This window comes from Podarcis filfolensis (genome assembly GCF_964270895.1).
Source record: "Podarcis filfolensis genome assembly, chromosome: 7".
NCBI classification, from domain to species: domain Eukaryota; kingdom Metazoa; phylum Chordata; class Lepidosauria; order Squamata; family Lacertidae; genus Podarcis; species Podarcis filfolensis.
In genome coordinates this window covers 27579053-27601242 of record NC_139603.1, presented here as the reverse complement: position 1 = coordinate 27601242, position 22190 = coordinate 27579053, and the positions used below count along the sequence as shown (strand labels likewise).

The 22190-nt window shown below is 41.1% G+C and overlaps 1 protein-coding gene and 1 long non-coding RNA gene across 3 annotated transcripts in view; one reads left to right on the top strand and one right to left on the bottom strand.

The window, feature by feature from the left end:
* The window catches only part of CDYL (chromodomain Y like), a 90081-nt gene extending 68410 nt beyond the window's left edge, over positions 1-21671 (bottom strand). Inside the window, exon 1 of one of the 2 annotated variants that reach the window (XM_083623913.1) lies at positions 20987-21671. In XM_083623913.1, coding sequence (XP_083480039.1) covers positions 20987-21010 — 24 coding nt within the window. In that variant the 5' untranslated portion in view covers positions 21011-21671. The remainder of the gene's footprint in view (positions 1-20986) is intronic. The other variant, XM_083623912.1, reaches the window with a different exon arrangement.
* LOC310767300 lies at positions 3207-8055 on the top strand. Its single transcript, XR_014550855.1, has 3 exons — positions 3207-3313; positions 4327-4397; positions 6814-8055. It is a non-coding gene; the product is annotated as an uncharacterized lncRNA (long non-coding RNA).
* Positions 21672-22190: the final 519 nt, after the last annotated feature.

Sequence of the window (22190 nt, the reverse complement as noted above, 5' to 3'; positions counted from 1 at the left end):
AGATCTGTAACACAGAGAGTGGCCCTCTATGTACTGGTTGCAAAAAAAAAAATCAGGAAAAAGAAGTTAGATAAGACTGCTGTAAGTTGTTTTGGTGGTTCAGAGATTTAATCTGAAATCAAGATAGATTTAAGCTTGTTGGGTGTCTCTGGTATCTTCTCTCTCTTACATTATGGATGTCAGCTTACATTATGGATGGATGTTCGGTATTAATTTATTATTACTATTGCTACAAGTGGCTAAAACAATAAACTTATGAACTATGTCATTCTTTGGGGAGAAACAATTGTGTAGTTGACTCATTGTCTCCTACACCTCCGCTCATTGTCCCTATTCTGGCACATTGATTCCTATATGGGAAACTGCAAATTCAAGTCTCTCTTGGATGTACATATAGACAAAAGGGTTATGTTAACAATTGTCTCTGGAGAGTAGAGGTAAAAGCAATTTGTATAGAATTATTAACAAATGCAGTGGGGTTTTTTTTAGAAACCCCTCCCAGTTTTATAGTAGTCACTTAACTAAATGTTATAGTAGTACAGTAGTACTGTATACAAGGCCCTTCATTCATATATGGCCTTGTGAAGCCTACAGGCTGAATGGCTAGCATTTTTTTTAAATGGGCAGTTAAATTGATGTTCTGAAAGTTTACACCCTGCAAATAACAGGTTAGCATTTCACTAAAATGATTAGAATCTGTTCCATTGATACAATTAACACTTGCAATTCAACAAAAGGAAGCTTCACAAAAGATGTTTTTTATAGCTTAGCTGAATTCTTCATTTTAAAGTCTAATTTATTTACAACTATAAAGAGCTTTCTTCAAGATAAAGAGCTGGCCTTAACATTCTACTCATTACCCTCTGCGAACTCAACACGAGAGCTTATTGAAATGTAACAGGACATACAGGCCACTGAAAATGCACATGGGTGCTGTGCAGCGTGGGCTAACAAACCGCGCTGGTTCATATGGATGTAATATCTGCACACTAGTGCAGCTGCCTCACATATCATAGACAGGTGGTAGGAAATGCTGTATGCGTACAGGCTGGCAAATGAGCTTTCAAATGTTATGCCAGCTGCGTGGAGTGCCTACATGCGTAAATGCTTTCCTATAGCTTCCACAAGGCAGGTGTCATGTCAACATGAGCTCCAAAACCTTTCAAATGCAAACAAATTACCTCATGTACTCCATATCTCCTAACAAGCTATTTATGAGCATCCTGTTTCCCACCCCAACTTCTCTGTCCAACTGGTTGCTGGAGCATGAGAACACTGAGGTTATTGTGAGATCAGAGGCTCTGAGTGCTTGCTTCTGCTGGTTGTGTGAGCTGCTATGCTATGTAATAGTTTTCAATAAGGGTGTTGGATTCATCTACCCCATTCCACTAGCAAGAAGGCAGTGCAAGGCTTCACACTGGCGTGATAGGACTTTCCCACACCCCCTCCTCCCACAGCGCTTCCCCCAAATCCACTCTGCAGGGTTGGAAGAACCCCCAGAACACTTGCACTGGCAGAACAACCTCCTAGCGCTATGCTGAGTTCCACCTGTGATTTGGAAATCAGTTCCAACAGATAAATACACTTCCTTGCAGCTGTAAAGATGGCGGTCAACAAGAAGTAAGGTTTATCTCCACATTTCTTTATGACTAAAGGTAAGAAAACTCGAACCACCGACAATTAAGTTAGTTTCATATTAAAATGAGAAGAACACAGCCTTTACCACCAGAAAAGCATGGCCATCAATAGAAAAAGGAAGCATTTGGGGGGCTAGTTCTGTTTCAGCAGGGTTTGTTCTTCTATATGATTATTTTATCCTTAACAAAAAATTTCCACCAGTCTTCCCAAAAGAGATGTTACGCTAACCAGCCTATAATTTCCAATATCCCCCCAGATCCCTTTTTTAAAAAAAAGTGTTACATTGGTCACTTTTACATTGGAGACTGATCTGAGGAACAAGTTGCATCTTTTGTTAGAAGATCAGCAATTTCCCATTTGAGTTCTTTGACAACTCTTGGGTGGATGCCATTTGGACTTGGCAATTTGTCAGGTTTTTACTTTTGTCTTTGCCTATTAGGCCTCAAACTTCATTTCTCGTCACCACTGTCTGTATCAGTTCCTCAAATTCCCCTCCTGCAAAAATTAGTCCAGCACAAAATATTCCATGTTTTGCTTTATGTTTGTTTGTTTTGGCTATTCAGCAAAGATTTCTGATTCTTCACATTTCGTTTTGAAACCAAAGTTTCCTGGTTTGCCATAGACATTTTACTATGCATATAGTTGGGATTCCACTTCAATGGGTTAAATCCAGATTAAGCTGGTTGAACGGAAGTCTCATTGAAACCAATGGTACAAGTTAGTAATGAATAAGTGAAGTTCCACTGAAGTCAATGGGAACCAAGTTCAAGTACCAGTAACTTACAACCTGTCCATCCCTTTGTCTTCATTGCTGTTCAGCTCCATTTTCAGTTTTCCTATCCTATTATTTCCCCAGTCTCAACCTATTGTTGAGATTTGTTCTAAAATTGCCATTTATGAACATCTGGAACTCAGATAGCAAGGCATTGAGTACTTGAAAGCTCTTCTTATCTATGTAACCATCCTGAGTTGTTCATTTATTATTTTTCTTCTGTTTATCATGCAACAGAGATGATGAAGATTCACTGTCAAGTTTAGATGTAGATTTTCATTTCTCCAAATCAGCTTTACAAAGGTAAAGTTAGTGACTTCAGTTGATGCTATCCTGGTTTTAATATTATAAAATATTGTAGAAATGTGCAAAGTTGTTAAGAGTTGCCTTCAACTGAACCCAAAATGTGGCTGTGGCTTTTTAGAAGCAAAATACACACACACACACACACACACACACACACACACACACACAGAGTTTCCTTTTTGATTTTTACTTGTCCTAGCTGTCTGTGGATGCCTTCTTTCAGTATAGCTTTCTCTCATTCTAGTTAGCAAACTAAAGTCACCTGCATAGCTGACTGCTGGCAGTTTTTATCTACATTCCAGTGATTATCTTTTACTTTCATTGTGATCTTTCACTGCAAGAATACAGGTGGCAAGATATTATTGACACCAATAACAATCTCAACTGGTATAATCAAATGCATTATGCACTATTTTATATGCTTTCTTGTCATAAATCATGATCCTTAATTTTTTTTTTATCGTGTATTAACAACACCTGCATATTACTCTTAGAAGATATATAACTGGTTGCCTTCAGACAATAATTCCAGTCTCCAGTTAATATGAATGGGATATATTTCTTGCTGAGATCTCGGCAGGCTGTTTTTCAATTTAGGTAAGTAGAGATAAGCTTATATGCAATTTGTATACAACCAATTTAGTTTGTTTTTAAATGTTGAGTATATATGATTCATGCAATGCATCGTCTTTGTTTATACAGCCCCTGAAGGAGGACTTTAAACAGTAATTGGCCAAAATTGGGCTGCTTTGAAAATAAAATCGATATCTTTTCAGCATCTTGAGACACATTCTGTTTTGTTTTGGGGTTCACTTTGGATGTTTTTCTGGTTTTTACATTTCTTGAGAAAAACTAACTGATCATGGTTTGCTGCTCAAACTAAAGAGGAGCACACTGGAAGTATTCCAGTGTTGTGTATTAGCATGTGGAAAGCCATGGTTTAAGGCTTACCATGCCTTCAGAATGCAGACTACTTTTTCTATCTATTACATATTTTGGAAAGTAGGCTGTCTTGTCTGTCTGTCTGTTTTCTGTGAAACTGAACGCCTTTTCAGATATTATTTCCAAACTCGGCACAAGGATACCCAAAGGTTGGCCTGGTGATTTTCACTGATGTTTGGGTGCTGGGTGCCGCTTTGAATCAATATGGCAGCCCAAAAAGTTGCTTTGGCATGACTTTGCTTGTTTTTTTGGTATCCTTTTGGCCACCTCTTGAGCTATTGTTGTGAAACTCACTATGAGGGTTCCTAAGGTGGGGGTGGCAGAAATCTTTGCCATCTGCCAGGCGCCATTTTGGAAAAAATAAATGGTACAAATGCCTGACACCAAACACACATTGGGATAGGAGTCGGGAAAGTCCAATGCAACTCCATGCATCCTCTGAAAAGCCACTTCTGAAAGACCCTCTGAAGTGGGATTAAATGTGCTATGCAGGGTCTTTCAATCCTAGATATAGAGCTGAACTGTCAGGGAGGCTGCATCAACTATGGGGAAAGATCAATTATCCAAGATCACTAAAGCACAACTATTGCTTAAATTCTATTAACCTGAAAGTATTATCAAAACCAGTTGCAGAGCTTTGGAACTCACTACCAGCTTTTTTCTTACAGGTCACAATCATACAGATCTTCTAAGGAATGGTTAAAAAGTTACTGGTCTTCTGCTTGCCTATCCTTGACAGGTGCTCTGATTTATTACTTGACTACCATCTTACCACACATTGATGGGTCTGTGGACATAGTTACATATTGCTTTTTCGTTCCTGGGCAGAATGGTGTTTGCTTTTTTTTGCTACTGCTGGTTTTATTGGTGTCTGATAATAACAATCAAATTCATGTTGCATTTTAATATTTTATGATGGAAGCTGTCCTGACAGAGCTTGGCCTTAAAGCTGGCCTATAATTCTCTTAAGTAAATCTATTTTAATTTTATTCAGTTTTACTTTTTTTAAAAGTATTCCTTCTGAATGTGTGGACTGGCACACTGCATATGGGGAACTAGATAGCCAAGAATATAAGCAATTGTCTCAAAACGCAGAAATATTAACAAGGTGCCTTGATAATATTTCAGCCTATGTGCTACATTGAATGAGTGCTGAAATTAAGTAGAATGGAATAGCTGTATTATCTCCACATGTAGTTTTACACAGAAGGACAGAGATAAACAATAACACTTAAGACTATCATAAAACATTAAACGTCTTTATAACTAAAGTGCACATACATACACAATTACTCTTCAATTCTCAATCTACATAAAGAGGTCAAAAACACAGCAGCTCATCTTCTATCGGAAGAATTTTTATTCTCATCAAAATATTTACCACTGAAGTAAGTTACACTCTCAAGTTAATTGCTAAGAAGGACATTCTTCCTAGCCGATTTCTAACTCATGCAACTGTTACAAGAAAAGTGAAAATATACACTTCCACTCTTAAGTATTTGCTTTGTGGCAATGAGGAGATCAGAAGATTTCATTTTTGCCTAGCTACAGTCTGGCCCCCAAATGGCAACTAGGCATTCCATTTTGGCGATGGTAACCCTGGTTTAAGGAGTCATTTGGCACCTAGCTTATATATCTGAGTTTCTAACACTGCTCAGAGCTACCTACCTGCACTAAAGGAAAGAAATAATGACTGCCAGTTTTAAATACACAAAAATGTAATGCAATGTGATAATTAGGATGACACCCTTCTCTCTCCCAGCAAGCCACACGTACATATCCCATCTGCACTTGAAGCAGAAGGAGGGCAGCAGCGTCACCAAGCCCTGAGCAGAGCAGGGAGAGGAGTGACTAAAGATCATGCCCTGCCCTATTGTTATGCAATGTTTGCAGAGCTCAAACCTACACAATTAGCATGAAAAAGAAAAACATATCCCCTCTCCTATCCAAATGCAAGCCTGAATGTTTTTTAAATGGAATTTTGAAACTGGGGAAGAACATGTACTTCCAACATCTTTTATAGTGAAAAGAAACAAACAGTTTTAAACCTTAAATGGGATAGCATGGTGCACTATAATCCACCATAGTTCTTCTACTGTTTCCCTCCCATTCAGGCTGTAGCCAATCTTACAAATATTGGGAACACAATTTTTTCACAGATCAGCACAAATTGTTCATCAGGCCTTGTGCTAAAACACGCATCCAGAAAGAGAGGTGTTAAATGACCACAGTACTTTTAGAGTTCTGATAAGCCCACTATTAAACAAACCCACCTATTCCCTCCTCCCATTTTAAGTATGCTCCATTTTTAAGCGAAGCATAGAAATATCATTAAAATACTAATGACACAAGGTTTCCCCATGCAGGTACAGACAGGGACCACAGAGCATAACACATCCCTCTTTGTCGCCGCCATCCGTATTCCATAGCCAGTCCACTTATCCGTCACCTGATATCACAATGAAAGCAGGTGAGCCATTTTCCTTTCCCATGCAGTTTGAAGTCAAACCACATGGGTAAAGGGCACAGTGCCCTGCAAGCACCAGCAATCAGCTGATTGACAGTGGCTGGAAATCCTGTAGGTGGTAACTATACCAGTCTGACATTATATATGACATCAGGTATGGGGCTGGTAGGTGCGACTTGGCCGAAACCGCATGGCAGGCCAAATTGGCAGGCCTAATCAGACCCACGGGCTGGAAGTTCCTCAACGCTGCTGTAAATGGAAGGATCACATCTTGTGTGTGCAAACATTAAGTCAATACATCAAGTTCATATATCAACTCAACTTCAAGGCTCTGAGTCACCTTTAACAAAATTGGCAAAGGAAGAAAGGCTAGTAAAATATTTAAGCTGGGTTTACTTTAAACTAGGTGAAGCAAAATGCTACCATATACTAACTTATGAATGCTCTCCCCGGTGAGGCTTGCCTGATGCCTTCATTACATATCTCTAGGCAAAAACATTCCTCTTCTCCCAGGCCTTTGGCTAATTAAACAATCTATGGCCTCTTAAACTGTGGGAGGGGGTATTGTATTTGTTTCCTACCATGTTAGGTGTTTTGTGGTTTTATATTGTAAACTGTTCTGCAATCCTTGGATGAAGGGCGGTACAGAAATTTAATAAAGACAAAAGTGCATTTATCACATTTTTAGGTACATCGGCTCAAAACTGAGAGACACCAAAGTATTCTTTGAAGAACACTGAACAACTTGAAGGGTCTCATGTACTGTAGCTCAACCCTGCACACATCTGCTCAGAAACAAGTCACTCTGCAGTCAATAAGGCTTACATTCAAGTAAGTGAACACACAGGACTGCAACCTGAAGTCGCAACTCAGCAGGCATGTTTTGAGTACTAAACTGCTCAGATAAATGTTCAGCATTCACTACCACTGCCACATCTTCTCATGTTTTCATTACCGTAAATTTATTTTCTGTATATCACATAGGTATCAGGTGCCGTACAGGCTCTTAGTGTGGGTAGGACTTAGGCATGGTCAGGGAAGAACTGTATAAATAATATGGGGGAGGACTCCAGGGTGAAAATGGCAAGAACTCCTTTCCTGGCCACAGACTTGGCTGTGAGTGTATACATTCATTTAGTTTATAATGGGATAAAACTGCAGTAACCGGACTCCCATGTTAAGTTGTTTGGCCGTATATCTGTCTATGAAGAAGGGGCTTGTAAGCAAGGCAGACATAGACATGACATAGTATGACATTAGCTATATTGGTAATACAGAAAAGCAAATTTCTATAAACCTGAAATTTGCCCTATCTCAGCTACAAGTACAACACACCTCTCACAGGCACAGGTTTGTCAAAGGCTACCATGAAAACACTTTGGCTACCCACTCTGCTAATACTTAGCATTGCTTTGCTTGTCCTGTATAGTGAATACTGAGCTACAGCTAAGCTTAGAAGCTCAGCTAGAGGTAAAATAAGAGACTCGCTCTTGATTTATAAAGGGCAAAATAAAATAAAAAATCCCCTCACTTCCATTTTTGCACTATTTAATCAGATTTCTTGAAAAAAAAAAAGAGTATTTGGTCCAAATTTTCAGGATTGCAGCCAGTGTTAATTCTACACAATTAGACTCATCGAAAATAAGGACATGACTAACTTAGGTCCATTCATTTCAATGGATATACTACTCTCAGCAGAACTTAGATGGATACAACCTTCAGCTTCCATCACATACATTTGGTAAATGTGCACCTGAGATCATTTTATGCCACTTTGCAATTACATCTTCTCATTTGCATGGCCAATTTCAAGGATGAAAAAATATTTCAAATGCCAAGGCACTAACATCAATGCTTAAGAGGCCAAGATAAAAAATCTTCAGTCACCTGCACTGCAAATAGCAGAACAAACAATCCAGGATTCCTGTCCCGCCCCCCCGCCCAGCATTGTAGATTTTTAAAAAAACACATTTATTTTCTTAAGCCTAAATCTAAGCAGATTTACACAGAGGTAAGTTCTACTGAGTTTAACAGCACTTTCCCCCTAGTAAGTGTACTTAGAATTGCTGCTTTTATATATTTGCAAGACAGTTTCTAAAATAGCAAGGCAGTTTAGTACGTCTAACTTTAACCTTCATGACACAAGGCAACAGCCATGTAATAGAAAATCTTGCACAGCATGGCTTAAGTGCTTGATGTGAGTTAGTGAGCTCTAAAGTTCATTTGTTCCACACATTAATTATAGAAAATACATTTGCTTACCATGTTATTTTATGAAATGATATACTAAGATTTTAAAACTAGAGACTTTTTGGACATCAAGACAGCACACTGAAATATCAAACAGTGACCCTAGCTCATATACCATAATCAAACATTTCTGTAATTGAGAACAGGCCCCCACTTCAAATCAGTTTGTACAGATGAAACAATTCTACTGATGAGCAGGAAGAACTGGATCCAGCTTTCACTGCTACTGACAATTTGGTACTAGAAGGTGAACACTGAAAAAAATTATTTGTGAACTGATCATATATCATGAGGGCTGCTCAAAAAAGTCTGTCTCCACAAAGCAATTTCTCAAAGGAATTATGCACTGAAGCTAAAATTCAATGATTTCTGAAAAAGAAGCCTGTTTTATTACCATGGCCAACATTTTATTCATCCAAAATATTTCTCAAACCTTCTCAAAAAAGGTAAGTGAATGGAACATCAACTGTCTGAGCCTAATATTAGCAAGGGAATCTAGTATTTCTAACCTAATGTTACAAAATGTGGAAGTACAGTGTTCACTTTACTTACATAAATCTGACCTTATTTATAAACAAACATCCTACTAAAGAGAGGAGAGAGAGACAACACAGAAAATACTGGATAACAAGCATGGAAAAAGAATAATGTGCCTGAGATTAAATATTGCCCCCCTCCCAGACATGAATTTGGTCCCAGTGGATGCCTTAAAAGCATAATAATTTGAAAATGTACAAATCCAAAACTTTATGTTGTGTGCTTGAGTAGTCAGCTTTCAGAGATGAAGCAGCGTTTAAGTTGATGCAAATGTACTGCCGCTTCACCACATTGTGAAGCAGTTGTGTTCATCACATGAAACCACATCTGCTGTTGTGAATGTATAAAAAGTATGAAAGAAGGGCTTGCATTTCCAAACATAAAGGGGCACATGCCAGAGAGGTAAATTCCCCAGCACTTTTTCACTGCTTGTTTCCCTAGGAATTTCAGTGTGTTCTCTTAACCAAACACAACAGTACATGCCGCACACACAACTGCTGTATAAAATATTACCTCACTCACGGTTAGGTACTACCTTTCATCTGAGATCCTTTGCATAACTAGGCTCATGGGTTCAAACCCCACATTAGGCAAAAGGTCCCTGCACTGCGGGGGGTTGGACTAGATGGCCCCTGTGGTCTCTTCCAACTCTACAATTCTGTGATTGCATTTAGGATCTATGAAATTACATGAGGAGCATACCAACCATGCAGGCAAGCGTAAGTTTTTTTTTTTTATTTTAATAAAAAGGGCGAAATGGAATTGCTGTAGCTAAGAAGATACAACTTTGGGGGAACATCCCAAAATGTTTCATTCGCCACACAATGATATGTGCTATATAATATAATACACACAGAGAGAAAGAGGGTGGGGTATAGGAATCAAGTGACCAAGTCTGCTGTCAGTGGGGCAGCGGAATAAGAATATCCACAAACATGATATGGACTTCAGTATATGGGGGACTCAAAGTTTGCAGAAATTTTTAGTTGGAAAATGAAACAACGGCTGATTCCTGTGTGCAAAATGGTTGGAATGTTTTCCCGGACTCAGAACTCACTGCTGGGCTTATATCTTCAGTCAGTCCAGCAGCTAGAAACTGTAGTAACTGGGCTCCCACTTTAAACCCCTTTGTTATATGAACTTGTCTAGGAAGGAGAGGACGCTTGTAAGCAAGGAAATCTCTAGGGCAAACATGAATGTATGATATTAAAGTACTGTATGATGTTATCTTCTGCATGGATTGTAGTCCATGGAAGGAGCATATATACAAAAACACATATACTCAAACTGCCCCCACGTGATCATCTTTACTACCCTGCTGCAAGCAAGGTGGATAGTTCTTAAGCCAGGCTTCCTCAACCAACCTCGGCCCTCCAGATGTTTTGAGACTACAATTCCCATCATCCCTGACCACTGGTCCTGCTAGCTAGGGATCATGGGCGTTGTAGGTCAAAAACATCTGGAGGGCCGAGGTTGAAGAAGCCTGTTTAAAGCTCTCTCTGCATTTCCCACTAGGCTCTGGGATGCTCTTGTGAGATTTCATAGGGCCATCTACGTTGCCACAAGATCTCACAAAAGCATCCCAGAGCCTGGTAAGCACAATGGACAGCTTTTCACACCAGGGAAACATGGTGCAAAAGGAGCTTTCAAGCTCTCTGCTTTGCATGCAATTAATTTGTGCCATTTCAACAGTGAGGCGTTGCTATCACTTGAGTTAATCATGTGCTAGATGTGATCATAATGTACTACAAATGTGTACCACAGCCTGAAATCTGCTACAATCCCAAGTACCAAGTGTACTACGGTCATCCACACAGTAACAAGATAACTAATAATTATTGACGACTTATATGTAGTTAAGACTCTGCAGTCATCTAAAGTGAGGACAGAGGCCTGTTTGCAATCAACAAATTTCAATAATGTAATACTTGCCTGAGGCAACATCTGTGAACTCCCTAAACCTCAACCTCTACAGGGAATTGTGCTACAGTTCTAGACTGCTTAAAGGGACGTGGGTGGCACTGTGGTCTAAACCACAGAGCCTAGGACTTGCCGATCAGAAGGTTGGCGGTTTGAATCCCCGTGACATGGTGAGCTCCCATTGTTTGGTCCCAGTTCCTACCCACCTAGCAGTTCGAAAGCACGTCAAAGTGCAAGTAGATAAATAGGTACCGCTCCGGTGGGAAGGTAAATGGCGTTTCCGTGCGCTGCTCCGGTTCACCAGAAGTGGCTTAGTCATGCTGGCCACATGACCTGGAAGCTGTCTGTGGACAAATACCAGCTCCCTTGGCCTATAGAGCGAGATGAGCGCGCAACCCCAGAGTCGTCCGTGACTGGATCTAACAGTCAGGGGTATCTTTACCTTCTAGACTTCTAAGATTCCGGAATGGGTAAACCAGCAAAAGCGAATCTGGAACTCCCCAAGCGATGTTGGACTCTAATTCTATCAGCATAGGCAGCAAGGCCAGTGGCTGTAATCCAACTACCATATGGAAAGCTAAAGGTTCCCCATCACTATATTAAGCTACCCAAAAGAAATCATCCCAATTGTGCATCTTTCCTTCTTTGTTTGATTACTTGCACACTTCCAATGCAGCTTGCAGTCTCATTAACAATGGGATAGCAAAAAAGGCAAGCAAACTAAAAGCAAAAGAACAGAGCGCCTATCAAATAATTAATAATCCTACATATTCCATCTCCAAGATAAAAAACCAAGGGCATCCCAAAGCTCCAAAGGCCTGGGTGTTTTTGATACATCCCTAAAGGTCGGCTGCACAGACCCTTGCCAGGTGTGCCTGGGGAAAGCATTCGCTCAAGCCTGGGCCAAATCTAAAACAGGAGTTCTAATGGAAGATCTTAAGATGTGGCTATTCTTATTTTAACAATATGGAAGAGCAGAAAGTCTTGAACATACATCGGTAGACTTTACAGGCAAAAGCCGTTACCAAACAGTAATAACAGATAGCATGTGATAAATTCTACACTGCCACCGTATATAACCCACCTGCAGCACTTTGAATCAGATGAACTTCCCAAATGGTTGTCACAAAGGCAGTCCCAATTATAACTAATTAAGAGTAGTTTAATTCTGAGATAACCAAAGTGTAGATAACTATGTCGAGACAGAACACTTAAAAAAAAAAAAAGGAAGAGCCTCAGCACACAAACTAGTTAATAAAAGGTGTTTAGGGCTGCTGATGGCACCCAGTTATCCACAACCAAATGATTTTATACTGCAACAGCCCTGTGATCCTCCGATGAGGGGTTGTATATTTAATTAATTAATGATAATAAAATAAATAAATACTATATTTAAAAAGCTCCCCCATGCTGTGAACCTCATGCTGTATGACAAGTGCAATCCCATCCAGCAGAGGTTGAATACTAACACATCAACCATCCATTGATGGTTCTAGTGGAACTATTAGTGGATGGTTGTGGAATCTCTGTCTTGTCTAGATTGGAAAAAAACAAATCTTGCCATGTTGATCCATGGGGGGAGGGGGAATCAAAATCAGTTATAGAGGCTACACCTCTATAAGGACCAACCAAAAAGGCACAAAATTATGACAGGTTTTCAAGTTACCAGTATCTTCCCTCACAAAGAGTTCTCAAACAAAGTGGTAGTGGTGGGAACCATGAAGATGCAAGAGATAGACTAGATGTGGTAGCCATGAGGTCAGCTTCTCAACTCAGTTCCAAGATAGGGACTGAAGGCTGAGTATGTCCCTTTCGGTCCATTACTGATTCCAGGCACTAGTTCACAACACCCAGTACTATTACTGCAAGTCATTTCCGTCCACTGGGTGAACCAGCTGGAGCTGAAAGAAAGACACAGTTGTCTACGGAGGCCACCTGAGTCCAGGGACAGTGCTGAATCCAGGAATACCTACAATATCCTCCAGAGGAGTGCATCCACTTCCACAACAGGCCATCTCCCCAACTTGAGACAAATAACACCCCTCTGTCTTTTCAGGATTCAGCTTTAATTTATTGGCCCACATCCAGCACATCACCACCTCCAAGCGCAGGTCTAACCCCTCAACTGCCTCTCCCAACTCAGGTGGAATTGAGAGATAAAGCTGGGCATTATCCGCAAATTAGCACCTCACTCCAAATGTCCTGATGACAGCTCCCAGTGACTGCCATATGGATCTGAAATAGCATGGGGAAGAAGATGCAACTCCATTGAACCTCACAGAATAGCTCCTATGGTAGCAAACAGCAGCCTCCTACAACTTCTTTCTGGAAAAGGCTGTGGAGATAAGATCAGAACTACTGAAGCACCGTGCCCCTAACTTCCCTGAGATGCTCCAAAAAGATACCATGGTCAACACTATCAAAAGTCGCTGAAAGGTAACACAGAATGAGCAGGGTCATACTCCCACATCTCTCTTGACAAATGTCCTCAGCCAGGGCAGCCAAGATTGTTTCAGTGCCATGGTCAGGCCTCAAACTAGACCATATCACCTTCTCAAACACCTTTTCCCAAAAGGGGATATTTGCCACTGTACAATAGTTATTTAACATATTTGGGTCCATGGAGGTCCTCTTAAGGAAGTGGACACATCACCACTCCTTTAAGGTAGATTATAGGTACTGTAATAATATGCTAGCAATTTTGTGATGCCGTGGGGAAATCTTACATGTTAATCTTACCACACACTGCACTAACTTGTGTCTACTTCAGTAGTAGACATCAAAAATACAAACAAGTTTTAAATGATTTCAGAATATCCTCATGTTGTTTTGCACAAATTTAAGCATTAGGAGCAGTGGTGTTGGGTAAAAATTTTCTCAAGTGTTTTCCCCCAGGGAAAATTTTCTGTTTCATAAGCTCATTAGTAACAATTAGTGAATGCCAACTGCAAATGAATATTAGGCAAGGTTTTTTTTAAAAGATTTGTTTACTAAATACAAGCAAAATAAACATGCTAAATTAGTTCACTTTCTAGAGCATTAGAAAATTTTCTGGTGGAAACTGAACATTTTCTTATGCAAATTATCCTAATTCACAATTTTCCAGAAAGCCTACACCACTGGTTAGAAATAGCACCTAGCAAAAATAGTGCAAACAGAATTGAGAATTGTGGCCATGAGAACTTACTTATCTGTGCAGTGATGTGTCAGTACAAAAGAGAACAAAGAGAAAATTAGTATATAATAAATAGCTCAAGCACAATCCTCAGTAAAAGGTTTATCCTCAAACTACTCCACAAGTGCAAGACAATGCCTACCCACTTCAGCTTTTACAACCTAGTCTTTTAAACACTGTTTTGACTTTGAAAACAGGGCTGTAAACATCTATATGCAAAGACACAGTGTTCTTAGCAGTAGTTTCCATATAGCATCAAATGAGTAGTTCTGTTTAAATATAACGAGGCATCAAAAAACTGCATATGAGCAACATCATAACCAACTAAAGCAAGGATGTATTTACACCCAAGACTAATATTGCATATTTCATGCGCATTTTTACTAAAAGTAGATAATTTTTCATAATACTGAGGAATTAGTTTAAAGCTAGGTCTCATATGATGTTCTCAAAAAAACCCACTAACTTTATTTACAGCTTATCTCCCCAAATATTGCTACTTCACAATATCTCAATGGGACAATATGCAAAGCGTTCGAAACATTTAAGCATTTTAAACAAAATAATATACAGAAACAACACACAATTACATTTCACTTTGTCCTCATTCAGAAGCATGAACTAGGAAATGTGTTCTTCCTTCATCCCTTCCACCAATAGCTCATTCTACTTACCATTACTATATCTATACAATGGGTTGGATCCAAGTAAACATAATGAAGTCAAACTGGACAAGTTAGTCATGGCCAACCCAAGCATCACTGATTTCAACAGCTCTACTCTAAACATGACTTAAGTCTAATTAGGGTTGCCATGTGTCCTCTTTATCCAGAACACGTCCTCTTTGTCAGGGTTAAAATTTCTGCCTGGGTGTATTTTGTAAATTTGCCAAAATGTCTCTGGCTATACTTTCTGGATGAGACACAGACATAACTGGTGGCTGAAGACTTGCTTTCCTCTTCTCTTCTCCTGCCCCCCTCAGCAATATATCACAGCTTCTATAGCCTAGATATACAGGGTGAGCCCTTTAAAAGAAGCCCCATGGATACAGAGCACACATGTTCCATGGGGCCTCTTTTAAAAGACTCCCTCTGTAGTAGGGCTATTTAAAATCACAGCATCCTCTTTTTTGCTCTTCAAAATATAGCAACCCAGATCCAACCCATCATGTTTGCATCAAGGATACTTAGCTCTTTAGTTGTTGTTGTTTTAAAAAAGGAACAACCGGGATTCTGAATTCTGTACTCAAAGAACTCTTGATCAGGAGCTATAATCTCTTCTCAGGGCCAAGCATGTCAGGTGGGCATTCTTCATGGAAATTTTTCTAGTGTTTTATTTTTCTACAGAAAATTTTCCATTTCGTAAGTTCATTGGTAACAATGAATGGAAGCCAAGTACAAATACAATATTAGGCAAGCTCTGCAGTTTCAAAGCTTTCAGCTTTGTTTACTCAATACAAATAAACATGCTAAATTATATCACTCTGTAGAGTATGAGAAATATTTCCAATTAAGACTTGGAAACCACATGTATTCATATTCACACAATCAGCAGCCAGAGATCCCCAAGCATGTATACCCATGGTGAAACCAACATATATTCACTGCTACTGTATTTGGTAAATATGCTGGATACATGCAATTTCTTACAGAAATATGATATATGTGTAATAAATTCATCTTCAGAAAGCATCAACCCATTCCAAATACTATACTACAATCAAGCAGGTTATTATCTTGGAACTCATTATCAATGGGTAGCCTTTACAGGTTAGGTATAGGTAACTTTAACAAAGAACTGGACAAATTCATAGAGGCAATTGTATCAACATTTGTTAGTCATGATAACCAAGCAGGACCTCCATGTTCAAACTCCTTGTATCTCTGATTAAACAACAGTGAGGGAATGGCCATTACCAACAAACACCAACAAAGCATCTAGCTGGCCACTTGTGGCAACAGAATGCTAGACCCAATGAACTTTGGTCTCAAGCAGTGTTTCTCAAACCTGGGTCCCCAGCTGTGGTTGCACTACAACTCCCATCATCCTTGACCACTGGTCCTGCTAGCTAGGGATGATGGGAGTTGTAGTCCAACCACAGCTGGGGACCCAAGTTTGAGAAACATAGAGACTCTGAACCAACCAGGGAAGTTTTCTATTTCATTCCTCACATCATTTCATCTCAGGAACCATATCCTTCTAAATTCTCCATGCTTAAGGGTCAGTTAACACTCTTGACGTTTTTGATGCTAGGATACATAAAACGTAAAGGAGAGGTGGGAGTCTCCAGGGCTCACAATGGACATATATCAGGGAGTTGCTACTGGCTGAAGCTCCCTACTGCAAACCTACCACACATCCCAAAACACTGGAGATGTACTACATATTTTAGAAATGCCAATTCTGCAAATTGACCACTACATTATAGCTCTCTCTGTCCCACTTTAGCTCCTGCCAGCTTTTCTCTTCTCTGCATTCACATTTAAAGCCATTTTCATAATCATTCTAGTTCACCGTCTTCCATACTACAGGGAGCTTTGAAGCCTCAAGAATCTTCAACATGTGCAAAGCTCAGCTTTTGTCCAGTTTGGTTTGTTTCAATGTTGTATGTTGTATATAGCTAGCTAGGCTGAAATAAAATTTTAGTTGAGCATCGTACTGCCAGTAACTCAATACTATTTGGAAGTTCCCTGTTTGCTATGCACTTGAGACCCTACTTCCCATTATAATTCTCAGTTCAGTTGATATTATCCTAATTATTCTATACATGTGTCAAATCTGAACAGCAAGGACACAATGAGAAGAATTAGCGATGCCTGTCTGTCTGGTTCACCCATTTCCTAGACAATCACCAAAATCTGAACATAATTTGGAACTGCCGAAACTTTTTACTTGGGCTGTCATTTGATGGCCACTATTTGAAGCACATGTTTTAACACACATAGTGTGTTATCTAGTACACACCCTTTCAGAATGCAAACTGCCCCAAATCTAGAAGACAGTATAGGTCAGGAATAAAGAAACATCAGTCATTGATGTTACTTATTGGAGCAACTACACATTGTCCAGTTAGCTTGCTTGTTGATCAGGCAGTTAGTAGCCTATTTTTTATTTAAGATGCCCCCCCATGTTTTAATCTTTCAAGAAAATTTGCAATGCAACATCCAAATACAAAGAGAAAACCAATCATAATAAACTTACCAAAGTTACAAGTATAGTACACACTTTCAGAATATAAAACAGCAAAAGGAACTTAAAATAGAGCTGCTAAAGCAATTAAATTGTCCACTGCACATCTAATAAAACCAGCGGGGAAGACAAAAGTAGACAAACGTATATGGGGAAGACATTCCAGAGCAACAGTGCCACCACCACTGGGGCCCTATCCCCAGTTACCACCCATCTCATCTCAAAGATGGGTACCCAAAGAAGGGCCTCTGAAAATCACAATAATCAGGCAATTTCATATGGGTACAGATGGGCTTTGAGTATTATTCATTTGTTGTTGTCCTCATTTTCTTCCCCACTGCAACACATGCAAAAAGCAGAACACAAACAACTACCCTGTCACCAACCTGAAAAAGCCTCAACATAATTAATGGGCTTAATATTTTGATTTATTTTTGTTTAAATTATGAGTATTGTCAAATCAACAGCATACAGTTCTGGATCATGCCTACTTAATGGAGGGCAAAAATTTTGATATTTTGATACTGATACAGTACAAACATATTAAGATGATTGTGTATAGAGCACCCATCCTAAAAAACAAACAAACCAAAAACAAACCTGTTCATTGTACTTAAAATCCGATTATCTTCATAAAAAAGATGTTTAAGATTCACCATCTGAGATAATTTGGTGAAATTATTAATTCCAAAATCCAAGTAAGAGAAATAATCCTCAAAAGAAGTATTGCTTGGGTCATGTGTTGGGTAAGTTAGCAAAGCAAGTTGTCTGTTCCTCAAGCTTCTAGAGATAAGTGGTAGATATTTAATTCAGAGTCAAACAACCTATAGATTTTGCTTAAGTTTCAAGTAAAAAATGTGCATAGAATATCCTAATATGAGACTACTGTGATGCCATTAATTAAGAGCAAAATTCCATGTGTATAAATTCAGGTGAAAAGATGAAAGAAAGGCACATTCAATGACTTTATCCAACTCCTTGAATGAATGCTTGACTTATAACTTCAGGAATGCTTTTAGATAAATGACTGTGATGTACAAGACTCCTAAACTTCGATCTGCTTCAACTGGTCTTCTGTATCCTGCTTTGAACTATTAGATGAATCCAAGAGAACTATATCCAGTCAGAATAGTACATTTGACCTGTTGCTTCTCCAAGTTATTTTCCAGGAAAAACCCAAAATGTTGGTCTGTCAAGTTGCTTTTCTTTGAGTTGCAGAGAACTCTCTCGAATATTATCTTTAGCACTAAATAAAAATTATAAAACTATAAAATTATAAATATATATAATTATAAAACTCAACAATCCATATTTTTCAACCATAAACAGAAAAAGTATTTCATGGGAAAGATAGAATTTCCTAGGAGTTTCTTTTATCTCTAAAACATCCAGTAATCAAAATTTATATTCCTTTGATAGTTTTTTTGTTTGTAGTTCCAAAAAATAATCATGGCAAAGACAGCTGTAAATCTTTACATCATATTCATCATTTAGACCAAACGCAATGCCACTGCATTCCAACTCTGAAGGATAAACAATGCCCCAAAGAGAGACCATGGCCTGCCCCTTTCATTTAGCACCGTACATTAGCAATTCCCAACAAATCACTGCAGAATTCAATACAGGACCAGACGGCATCACAGCTGTATCTGACCAAGGCATCTATCCCACTTAAATGGGATATCTGCTCACCCCTTCACAGGCATAGGCAGACTCAGCTGTCTTCTACCTGAAACTTGGCATGAAGGACAACAATCATCAAGCAACTCTGGCATTTTAAAACAATGTATTTGTGTTAATGTATTTCAATAGTAAGTCTACTTGTAAAAAGAATCACAATGCATGATCTATGGTGCTCTAAAAAAATAAGACAAAATATTTGAAAAGAATGTTTCCATATCAACAACCTTACTCATGGGATTGGCCAACTTACTTCATTTAATGAAGTATTCCAGGCATTGGATAGGTCCCAAATGGTATTTGCATCCAGCATCTGGTATATTTTTATGCCTTAATGTCCTAATCACCTTTCCAACTCATTTAGTTAGCGTGACTAAGAGACATCAGTTTCCATAGCTAATAAGCATGACTGAATGATACAATGATTACCACCTTAATGGTTGAGGTCCATATTAACTGTTGGATGATCCAGAAGCGACCACTCCATGAAGTCATCTGCCTTGATCACCACAGCATTCAATTACAGGTTTGAGTAAGGCTAATTTAGTGAACTCAGTCAGAAACTTTTTTTCTTTCTCCCACATTTCATCCAAGGCTTAGTTTGGCTTCAACTCTGAAGATGGTTGAAGTCTTCACAACCATTAACTATGAGATACCAAACCTTCCTATTATTGGTTTAGTGGTTCAGAAACTTTATTCATCAAACTCACTGAAAACAAACATGTGTATAGCTATTTTTCTATTGACTGAATAGGATCTATCCCTCATTCACAAGAAGTTCCTCCTAGTACACTGGCAAGGCACATAGTTGCGCAATCCTATTCATGTTTACTCAGAAGAAAGTTCCAATGTGTTCAGCAGGGCTTGCTCCCTACTATTGTTTAGGATTGCAGACCCAAGTTTCATACTTTTTCCCCAGTATATTTCAGTTCTTCCTAAAAAATTCAGATTCAGATAAACAGTAGCAATCTAAAAATACCAACACACACTCTAAATATGTATTTGCCTAAAGGACAAGAGAACTATTGTCTCTTCAGTGAACTGATATTTATCAAATGGGTTCGAATAGTTCCAAAATAATTATTGTTGCAGAGCCCTAATACAACACTTCGTAAATATCAAAACCAGGAAGTTGCATTGAAGAGGATTTCCAGTGTGCATCCACATACATTAGAGATGTGAAAACTTGAAATTCAAAGTTAAAGCGGTTGCCCCCTTCGCTGGCAAAGCTAAAGACTCCAATCTATACCACAGGATCACATAGTAGTGCAAAAAGGATGACGTCTCTTTAGCACCAGCTCTGAACCTACCCCCCACCATATTCTTTTTTTTAAAAGAAAAACTTGCCTTCCTGCAAAAAAAACAACAACGTGGAGGCATATCGTTTTTGAATGTTTCATGCTGTGCATCAACTCAGCTGGCTTGCTGCAAGGCTAAGATGTCAATGCAGTTTCAAAAGACGACCCCAGGAAAGAAAGAAACCCTTCCTCGTGCCCGCCCTAGAGGGGGCATGGCTTTTGCACGCATTTTTGCACACTACGGGGAGGGGGAGGGCACACAGCCACCTCACTTTGGGTGCACCCACCCAACCACCCCTTCCCCTCCCCCCTCCCTCGTGGAGTCCGAGTGGCGAGACCGGAGAGGGCAAGGGGGCGGCTGTGGAGTTGGGAGAGGGGTTGTGGGGCCGGGCGGTGGGGTGGGGAGAGGAGAGGTGGAGTAAGGCGGGCAAGAAGAGAGGAGAAGAGAAAGCGCAAGCCAATGGCAAACACTTTGCCGTCTCCTCCTTTCAGTCATATTTCCGTCCTCTTCTCTAGCGAAACTGGGGGAGGAGGAGGAGGAGGAGGGCAGGGAGGCGAAAAGCTCGCAATTTGGAAACACGCGCACGCGGGCCGGCGGGAGCGCGCGCGCGCGAGCGCCTACAGGGCCCCGCCAAGGAAAAAAAAAGAGAGGAAAGAAATGCAAGGGTGTTGGGGTGTTTTTTTTTTTAAGCGTTAGCACTTAAAATAGAGGGGGGCCGAGAGTGAGGAAGGCGGGGGCCACGGGGTGGGGGGTTGTGGAGTTGGGGGTGGGGTGGGGTGGGGGGGAGAGGAAGCACAAGGGTCTGTGTTACCTCGTAGAGTTCCTCGGAAGCCATGCTGAGGCGCCCGCCTCCCAAGGTGGAGTTGGGTGCTGGTTTGGAGATACTTTTGTCTCAGTTGAGTGTCTGCCGTGGCCTCTCTCCTCCTTTCCCCTCCTCTTCTTCTTCTTCTTCCTCCTCTCTCTCTGTGTGTGTGTGAGTGAGTGTGCGCGTGTCTGGCTCCTCTCCCCCCCCCTCCCCACACACTCACTCTCCCCCAATGCCCGTGTGGTGCTGCTGCTGCTGCTGCTGCTGCTGGTGGTTGGTGGTGCCTCTGCCGCCCTCCTCCTCCTCCGCTGGTGGTGGTGCCTGTGCGCAGAGCAAGCTGCGCAACGGGGCTCTCGCTCACTCGCACTCGCACTCACTCTCGCACACTTTGCTCGCGAGGCGCGGGAGAAGAAGGCGACGAGGGTGTAGGGGGCGGGGGGGCGCCGCCGCCGCGCGCGCGAGGAGGAGGCAGCTGCAGCAGCGGCGACTCCCCTCACCCGCTGCCGCCGCCGCCGCTCGGGCGTCCCTCCGTCGGCTGCCTCGCCTGGCCGAGCCTCCCACTAGGCTCACTAATCGAGCGCAGAGAGAGTGCCACACGCCCGGGCTCCAGCCTCGCCTAGCGCCATCCTCTTCCTCCTCCTCCCCCTCCCCTCCTTTGATCGCCCATTGTCTCCTCAGCTGAGCGGCGGCGCGAGGGGGCGGCGGGGATTGGGCCAATGGCCGCCGGGAGGAAGGGGGAGGAGCGACGGGAGGGGAGGGGATTGGAGGAGGAGGAGGAGCAGCCGCGGGAAGTGGGGGGTGGTCAGGGGTTGGGGGCGCTGGTGTGCCGTGGGCTCCGTCGCTGCTGGTGCTGGGAGCAACCATGGAGGGAAGGCTGGACCCAACTTTTTGAGGAGGTTGGGGGTCCCCACCTCTCCCCCCACCCATTAAAAAAGGCCACCACCACTCAGACTGTGCTGAGGTGGGTTGGGGGGACGGCAGGGCTGCCCTTCAAGCCCCCAGCCCCAAGGAAGCAGGCACACAGCACCTCACCACTTCCTCTACTCAACCCCAGCACCCTTTGCCCATGTAGCCTTCAGGTCCACCCATTCATCAGCTTCACCTCCATCTATTCTGTCTGCCTTCAGCCTTCCCATCTTTGCTTAGCCAACCCTTCAGCCCCACTTCATCTATTTCTGTCGTTTCAGACTCCTTCCCTTCCAATGGTGAT